The sequence below is a fragment of the Sabethes cyaneus genome, chromosome 1 (genome assembly GCF_943734655.1).
Source record: "Sabethes cyaneus chromosome 1, idSabCyanKW18_F2, whole genome shotgun sequence".
NCBI lineage: Eukaryota > Metazoa > Arthropoda > Insecta > Diptera > Culicidae > Sabethes > Sabethes cyaneus.
The window spans coordinates 145,223,574-145,233,014 of record NC_071353.1 but is presented as its reverse complement, the minus strand read 5'-3'; the positions used below and the strand labels follow the sequence as shown (position 1 = coordinate 145,233,014).

At 40.2% G+C, this 9,441-nt stretch overlaps 1 protein-coding gene across 2 annotated transcripts; it reads right to left on the bottom strand.

The window, feature by feature from the left end:
- Nucleotides 1-698: 698 nt before the first annotated feature.
- LOC128745350 (ATP synthase lipid-binding protein, mitochondrial) lies at nucleotides 699-4,411 on the bottom strand. 2 transcript variants are annotated; one of them, XM_053842409.1, is made up of 4 exons: nucleotides 4,356-4,411; nucleotides 3,653-3,753; nucleotides 2,437-2,641; nucleotides 699-1,879 (listed from the first exon to the last, which is right to left on the bottom strand). In XM_053842409.1, exons 2-4 carry the CDS (start codon nucleotides 3,698-3,700, stop codon nucleotides 1,716-1,718), a joined length of 417 nt encoding a protein of 138 aa, XP_053698384.1. In that variant the 5' UTR covers nucleotides 3,701-3,753; nucleotides 4,356-4,411; the 3' UTR covers nucleotides 699-1,715. The 2 variants fall into 2 exon arrangements, with proteins under 2 accessions (XP_053698384.1, XP_053698374.1); XM_053842399.1 differs by having other exon boundaries at nucleotides 4,269-4,382.
- Nucleotides 4,412-9,441: the final 5,030 nt, after the last annotated feature.

The following is a 9,441-nucleotide window of genomic DNA, read 5'->3' as shown; positions in this document are numbered from 1 at the left end:
TACGTACATCCGGTCGGCTGAAAGAGATGGATCAGCTACCCAATAACCACGATTACCTGAGTCTAATTGTTAGTCTCCTGACATAGGTAGCAGTACAGCCAGATATTATGGTCAGTGTTTCGAGTTTAGGGCTGAAGTCTAGCTGCCCCAATACCCAGGACTAGATCAAAGCCAAGAGGACCATGCGCTGTTTGAATTCCACCAGTTCCAGCTACAAGATAATGCTACAGCTAGGCCTATCGATCGGTAGCTTGGAGATGTTCGCAGATGCGGTTTAGGTCGGCGATTACGGCGACAGAAAGTCTGGTATCCTCATTATGTTGGGAGGTAGGCCAATTGCTTGTCTGGACTAAACAATAATGGCTTGTCTGGACTAAACAATAATGGAGTAATCCGGCGAAGGTATCGGTGATTACAAACTCGATTTGAGGACAACCAAATTTGAGGGCAATCCTCGCCGTGTCTCGAAGGGACGCAAGAGTGTCCCCGAGATGGACACGAAACACATCACTCGATCCAATGTAGCTCTGATCAGACGCGTCAGTTTATTCGGAAAATCGTGTTCGCGCATTATCTGCCAAAGCTGGTCTCGATCGACTGTATCGTATCCTGCTTTAAAATCAATAAGGATCTCGAACCCAGGCGGTCAATTTCTTTTTCAAGTTACTTAGAAAAAATAAAACCCACGCAATGTTCTTATCCTCGGTTTTTTTGTACCAGTAACTAGTCTGTTGCTCTTTATTCCATACGGTTGTTCAACCAATCTACTAATACATTAGCTCGGCTGTTCTCAAGTGCAGGTTGTTAGCACAGAAGCACCGAACGGATGGACGAACGGACGGGAAAGAACCAGACAGCGAAAATGTTGCATTCCTCTCTACCTCCCTTCACTAGACTTACGACTAACTAGAAAAGTGTATACCCGCGCAGTGTGCTGGTCCCTAGCGTAATCCTCCCAAATTAGCGCAAGAGACAAACCGACGGACGGAATGCAACCTTCAGCCGAAGTTCTTTCCATAAAAATTGATGGTAAAATCCGTTGTCCACGTCGGCAGTAGCTCCTCGCGTCTCGTGTTTCGAGTAGCAAATTGTTCAAATTCGGTTCAAATATCTACAGTTTCTTAAAGCATCTCTTCGCTTAACGATTTTTTGTTTGTTTCGCGCCTAACTTCTTAGTTCTGAATAAGTCTGATGTTTTAAATCGTATTGGTTAGTGTTAAGTTCTCAGAGGTGTGACTTTTTGCTTGTTTGTTTGTTAGGAATATCCATGAAACAATTATGGAATGAAAAGTGCGCCCCTCTAACTGCCTAGTAGTCGCGCTTACTTATTCGGTGTTAAGATTAAAAGGATGTTTTCCTATTAGGGGGAACACACGGGGGCGCACGTTCATCGCACGATGGCAGCGTTGATGTTGGGTTTGATGTTAATTTTTCGTTTTGTTTTGCTCATCATAATTTTTTCATGGCTAGTGTGTAACAATTAATTTTTCTTCTTCATCAAACAATGCGTGTGGCAGGCTTTCGCGTCACAATAATTATTATTGCGTGTTTTCTATGGATATTTCGATTTTAAATTTGAATGCTTCGGTTGGTTTTGTTTGTTGTAATTCGAAGAATATTGAATTTTACTGTTTTTTTTCTTCTCCCGTTACGAATTATATTTTGATGTTACTTTAGATAGCATTTAAAACGTGCTGTTTGAATAAGTTGTAGACTTAGAAAGCGAAGAGCAGCAAGAAGGCCATCATCAAACAGAACAGACCCATGGCCTCGGACAGGGCGAAACCCAGAATGGCGTAGGAGAACAGCTGTTGCTTCAGCGATGGGTTTCTTGCGTAGCCAATGATCAGAGAACCGAATACTGTTCCGATACCGGCACCTGTGTTTATTGGCGATTGGTTGGTTGGTTGGTTTTGCACATTGAGGAAGAGATAAAGAAACGGGAAAAATTGGGAATGTTATATATTTTGTGTTCATATAAAACTGTTGTGATGATTACTGATCGTCGTTAGTAACAAACAAAGCAATGGTCCTCGTCTTACCTCTAATGGTGTTAAAAAGCAAAGCATAAAACTATGATTAATTTGGATTGAGGGGACGGATTAGTTTTTGTTGTTGGGACCAGGGTACATGCAGGTCTAGAAGGCAAACAGCATCAGGAAGGCAATCATCAAGCAAAACAGTCCCATCGCTTCGGCCAGAGCGAAGCCTAGGATTGCGTACGAAAACATCTGCTGTTTGAGGGATGGATTCCGAGCATAACCGGTGATTAGTGCCCCGAATACGGTACCAATTCCTATGCCTTGGGTTAATGATCATGCGGTTAGTTGTTGGGTGGTTGAATGAATTTAGCAGTGATTATTAGGCAAATTATAATAAACGAAAACTGGTTCTGATTAGCTAAGCATGATGAGAGAAGAGGGAGCGAATTCTTACCAGATCCAGCGACACCGACGGTGGCAGCACCAGCTCCGATGAACTTCGCGGCCGAATCAATGTCCCGGGTGACCGGCGAAGTCTGGAATGACCGGACCTGTGGCAGCAGAGCAACAGGCGTGCTGTTCTGTGCGGCCAAGGTCTGGCTCTGGCTGATGATAGCACTGCTCAATGGTCGGAGGTAGGCTTTCGTTCCATTGAGAACCTGTGTGGGGAAAAATAAATAGCTCCGTTATAGTTCCAGTGAATAAAACCTTTGGAGATAACAGGATTTTACAACCTAACGTCTTTTATCGTTGATAAATAGCACTTTAATGTTTAAACAACTTATTATTCAAGTTAAAACATTTAATTAATCTGAAACTAGCAGACGGTAATTCCATATTAATTAACGGGCAACTTTTTTGGTTTGTTATAAACAAGTTCTTAAGTTGCCATGGTAACAAGTTTTTGCCATAAACTTGAATTTCGGTACCGACGCCAAACCACAGCACGAAATGTCAAAATATGGATAAAAACAAATGCAAAAATGGAATTAAGTTTTCTTCCAGAAAAACGTCAACGCTTTAACGAATTTACCATTGGTTCGTGGTAAACTTGAACAGATGAGAATTTGCTATGCATTTTTATTCCGTAAACGAATAATAGATAAATAAGTCGAACAATTTGAAACAATTGATGCTATTCGAAACATCCAAGTTCACCAGGAATTGCTTTGAATCACGACTTAAGTATTTTAGTCGTGGCTTTGAACATAAATTTTTCAAAATCACAAATTATAAATATTAAGTGCTGTAAACTCTACTGTGTATTTAGGAAAAGTTTCAAGTAAATTAAACTGCAAAACCAAAAAAAGAAGATAAAATATGATTATGATGCCTTTTTAAACTATCTTTGTTGAAAATTAAAGTGAAATTTTAGGTCTAAAGTTCTATGAAATTGACAACACATGACCTAATCTAACAATTACATCACAAACGAAAAAATGCAAAAATCAACTAAATTTGTAACTGTTTAGTGAACTAAAAGAAAAATTCACAGATTTGCTGCTGGATTATGTAACCAGTCGTTCACTTACTAGACCTGTAACACGGTAAGGAACAAAGCGTTCATCTACCTTCTAAAAAATAGACTAACATCACCATTATGTAACACAGCTTATGTTCCCATTATTCACCATCATATATTCCGTTCAAAACAAGAATCCGGAACTTACCAGGTTGCGGGCGACTGGAGCAAAACGAGCAGCTGACGAGACGAACATTTTGAATTGGTTTTGCTGTGCTGGTATTGGGCGATCTGGTACCTCCGAAGGATCTGCGTAAAGAGAAAATAAGGTCGTTGCATTAGTTGGTCGGGGCAAAGTTGTAAACCCGCAAAAGACAGCCAGCCGATATCGGTAACCGTAATCAACCCGTTCCAGTAAATCTGTTTTCAGGCTTCGGCTATAATAATTTTCCGGATCACAGCAGCAGCAGCAGCAGCAGCAGCAATCTTCTACTTCAACTTTGCGTTACGTAATTATGCACTGTCTGTCATCGAATACGTAATCACAGTAGACCGTATTGAAAATCGGAAAATTTCAGTGTCCAATCTTTTCAATCTGCTGCAAATACCCGATAGAGCCTATTATTCGAACGCAATTGTCACTTTTTAGCAAAACCCGGCCGGAATCTTCAACCCATCTCTTGCATAAGATGGCGGCCCCGTTTGCTGCTGCTGGAACTGCCGGGCACGAAAAAAAAACGCCCCTGCCTTGAAAACAATTTACTGGCCCGTTTGTGCAACCGTCCGCGCTATCGGCGTCCACTTCCGAATCACAGTCGGCCTACGTCAGAGGAAAAATTCCGTCTCGAAAACGGAAAATCCTTCCCAATGTCGAGTAAAATTGATTTTTCCTCTGCCCTATATTGTCTTACTTCTCACTACACACCGAATCGAATGAACGAACGAACAGAATAAGTTACTCACTCTACAATGCGGTCGGACAACTCGGTCGAAGAACAGTGAACGTCGGTGGAATAGCATTGGGCGATACTGTATCTGTATCGAAAAAATCGATACTTTTGAGCCGATACATCGATATTTTGGATCGATACTGAGCGTCCCGATACCGGCCAGTATCGATGCTAAAACGACGATATTTGAATCGATACCTTTATAGTAAATGCTAGAGAAACTAAAATACTTTACTTATCCTAATGCGATGTCCATTAGGATTTCACCTGCATAACAATGTTCCGCCAACAAACTCGATCCATGGCTGTCCGCCTCCAATTTCTCGAATGTCCCACACTTTCCAGGACTTGCTCCACATGGTCTAACCGTCAAGCACGCTGCGTACCTCTGCGCCTGGTACCAACCGAATTCGAGGCAAACATCATTTTTACGGGATTGTTTTCTGGCATTCTCACAACATGTCCCGGCCATTGTACTCTTCCAGCCACAGCAACTTTCTGAATGCTGGGTTGGCCGAAAAGCTGCGCCAGCTTGTGGTTCATGTTTTTCCTCCATAGACCGTACTCACATACACCACCAAAGATGATCCTAAGCACACGACGTCCAAAAGTGATCAGTCTCCGTCGAGCATTGTCCACGTTTCGTGCCCGTAGACTATCGGTCTTATTTGCGCTTTGTACGTGGTACATTTGGTACAGGGATGAAGCTTGCCAGATTTTAGGGTCTTGTAGAATCCGTAGTAAGCACGACTTCCGGCAAGAATACCTCTGCGTATTTCTCTGCTGCAGATGTTATTCGACCACCTCGAACTCGTAGAAATTAAAATAAGAGGTGTACCTAATTAATGCGGCAGCTAATTTTTTTTCGATAAATAAACTCTGCAAAAATAGATGCATTCCCAGTTCCAGTCTTAAATCAAATTTTAAGTAAAACTTCAATTTCAATTTGAAATCTAATTTAAAGTCGGATTTCTTGGGTGATGTAAAAAAATCAAATTCAATTTCAAATCCTATTTCAAGTTCAAGTATAAGTCCGATTTAACTCCAATTTCTGGCAAAGTTGTAAGTATAATTTCTAGTCAAATTTTACATCCAATTCACTATTAGTTACTAGTAAAATTTTAAGTTCTTTATTATGTCCTATTTCAAGTTCAATTTCATGTCTCATTATAAGTCCTATTTCATGTGTAATTTCAAGTCCAATTTATATATTCTAGTCTGAATTGGTCCAAACTTGAGTTTAACTTCGCGTCCAATTTTAAGTGTGATTTGAAGTCCAAATTCAAGTTCCACTTCAAGTTTAATTTTAAGTTAAATTTAAAGTCTTACTTCCAGCTCAATTTAAAGTAAAGATTCAAGTTGAAATTGATTCAAACTGAACCCAAGTAACAATTTCAGGCTGATCAAACGCTTTTATAGCTGATTTTATTCAACTTGTGGCTGATCTATGGTTTAGATTTAGAAATGAAAACCTTTTTTCAGCTCTTAAACATCTAAATCTGGTGATTTTATCAAGCTTCAGGCTAATTAATAGCTGCTTTCGAAGCTGCAATGAAGCTTAATAGAAACTTTTTTGCACTTTTAAATAGCCAATTTGCGCAATGCTGTCAATTCTATTTTTAGAATGAGAAATAGTTTTGCAATCTACTTTTCCAGTCGCTTAATCAACGCTTCATCAACCTTTATGCAGCCAAAAAAAATCTATTTTCAAATTTAAAAAAATGGAACGCTTCATTTTTATTTCGTCGTGAACGCGATTATTTTTAGTTTCGAATAACTTTAATTCTTACAAGTAAAGCTAGCTAATTAAAAATGCATGTCTTTTTTCCGGGAATTGAACCCGCCATCTTTTGATCCATAAGCACTCACCGTATGATCCGCCCCATTTGCATCTGCAGAACAGACAGTGAGAATATCTTTACACCTGAAGCCTAGCCCGTCTAGCGTGTAGCAGTCGATAATGTCGATAACTGACAAACTTTTGCTGTCAGCCAAATTGCGAAATTCTATGATCTGACAGTATGTGTGCTGTGAGCCGAATGAAAACTTGGTAGAAGTTTGTAAAGCCACTTTAACACCCTTAAGCAGACTTAAAGTAGTTTGAAAGCTGTGAGCATAATGAAAGCTTCCACTCTACATTTTAACACCTTTAAGCAGCCGTAAAACGGTTTGATGTTTATAGCTGTTTAGAAGCAGATTGTTTAGCAAAAAAAATCCGCTATTAAGCTTTTTTATCAGCTTTTGGGAGAGAACTGGTTTGAAAAACTTAAAGTAGCTTACACATCGCTTATTTAAACACCATTTGAGCGCTTACTTTATGCAGCTTTGATCGCCTTAAACCAACCCGTAAACAGCCGTTGCTCTTGCAATTCAGCTACCGTTGTTACTTGGGAAGTCCAATATCATTTGTTGATCAATATCAATTTGAAGTTTAATTTTAAGCATAATGCTCAATTCTAAGTTAAATTTCAGTTCCCATTTCAAGTTCAATATCAAGTTTAATTTCAGGTTCAATTTTAAGTAAAATTTCAAGTGCAATTCCAGCTCCGATTTTAAAATTAATTTCAAATGCAATTAGACAACTCACAAGTTGCAGAGTGAAGCTCTGCTTTCCTCAATGGAGGTAGCTGTCTTGGCACTCGAAGATGGATGTGGTTGGATACGCTAGACCGTCAATGAAGCCGCAACTGCGTTGTTAAGTGAAGAAACCCTGAGTGCATGAAATAACTTTTGACGGAGATGAACTGGAAGGGGTTGATGAATTCATAAATTAGGGATCTCTGGCAACCACCGTCAATCATACGAGTAAGCTGATTCAACGACGCATTCTAGCTAAGTCAGGTCTACTTTTCCCTTCGTAAGTCATTTCGATCAAGGAGCATAAACCGTATGCAAAATATAAAAGCATTTGCTAGCGCTTGGCTGAGTGGTCGATTTCTGGTCGGCCCGGCCGGTTTTTCACTTGCAAAGCCGGTGACCGATCAATCTGGCAAAAAGTCGGTTTACCAACTTAAAAAAAGGGATTTGTACTTTTTGTCCGATTTTTAAAATTTATTTTTCATTTCCATCATTCCACTACACTCAAAATAATCCGCACATATCTAATGGAAAATTTCCATATGAAAATCCTTATGGTTATTATGTGCCACATATAAACACAATCCGTCCAGAAGTACACATGAAAATTATATGTACATGAATAGTATGTGCAAATTTTAAAGGTAAATTTTAAAAACACATAACAGGTAACTGTTTGGCACATAAAGTTCATTTACTGGGCACATGGAAAAAATCTATGTGTGAAACACATAGAAACTATACGAAAAGTTTTTTCAGTGTAGATTTTCTAATAAATTTTGTAGCAATCCTGAGCAATTCGTTGCAGTTTCCGGTCAAAAGAGTTTAAAACCGCAGGCCTGACCAGTCCGACTCAGCTATTATTTCGTTCCTAACGAGATTTCGTATGAGAACGAAAGAGAATCAACAGTAGTAAAAGCACACGCATATAATTTTCTAAAAAATTAAGCTTAATAATAAACAAAAGTGTGGTTTTCGTTGCACCCTGTCAGTGTATCGATACCGATATCGATACCACTGGTATCGATACTTACCGCCCGATATTTCAACGGGATCGATACCTTTACAAAAATTGTATCGATATTCGAATATCGATGCTTTTCGCAGTATCGCCCAATGCTACGGTGGAAAATTGCAGCACAATCGAACCTCTCAACTCAACCTGACGACTCGGCTTGGCGGTGTTAGTGCATCCGTAATATGTATACGGACGTGCGCAGTTTGTCGACGGGAACACACACCACCGAAAGGTGACGGCCGGAAACAGTTCAGCAGTTTCGGAATGGTGCAACCAGATGTCAGGTTGGTTGAGTTGTTTTGCAATTGATTTTTTAATATTTCGGTTATTAAATAATTTATACTGATCGTGTGGGTTCAGTAATCGAACAACAACATTTTGCCATGTTAAACGAACAATTTTTAGCAATAATTGACCAGCATTTGATGCAAATTTAACATGATTGCTTATCAGTAGCAAGAGATGTCGCCAGAAGTCGAATCGGACGAAAATGTCGACATTTCCGCAAATGGACCGACTGGGCTGATGTGACAGACAACCACATCCAAAACATCTATATACATTCACAAATTGTTATGACATTTCGTTGACGACGCTCAAGTTGAATAAAAATCGATGACGGTGGGAGTTTTTCACGTTTTCCCTTAGACAAGGGGCTTACATACACAACTTATTTTTCAATTCACGCAAAAATTGGCGTAAGGGCCAAATTGCGCAATTTGTGTTGGCCTTGGCACTTTTGTGACCAACGCTATTCAACCTTATTAACGTGGAATACACAGATGGCAATTCCTCTGGCCGCGGTAAAATTTATGAGCCTCAGACCGTTATCGTTGGTCGACAGATGGAGGCAGATGTCTTCCAATAATTGGACGGAAGAATTCCTCCCTCCCGAACTGCGCGTTTGCATCTCCGATGATGATTTTCACGTCGTGTTTTGGGCACTCTCCATAGGTCCTCTCAAGCCTGTCGTAAAACTCGTCCTCAGCAGCATCGGATTTATCATTTCGTCGGTATTTTGTTGTATAAGTTGATTAGGCTAAAGTTGAAGAATTTGTCCTTAATCCTCAAAACGGATATACGGGCCTCCACCGGATAACCGATTGCTTTTGTTTTCCCAACACTACGAAACCGACTCCATGTTCAGCTTTCTTACCGCCACTGTAGTAGATGTGGTACTTGAAAGAAGTGCCTGCAATAGGGTCTACTGCACGGAACTCCCTTTCGCCGGAATTTGGCCACCGAACTACCTGAATAGCAGCGATCTCCACTCCGAGTTGATGCAGCTCTCGAGCAAGCAAGCCAGCCCGTGCCGGTTCATGGAGAGTTCGTACATTTCACGGACCAAGTTTCCTATCGTTATCCCTTAATCGTTTCCTTGTCTCTTGCCGTGTCCTATACCGATTGTTCCGTCCTGAATTTCTTTCTTCGTTGCTCGTGGTAATTGAGTTT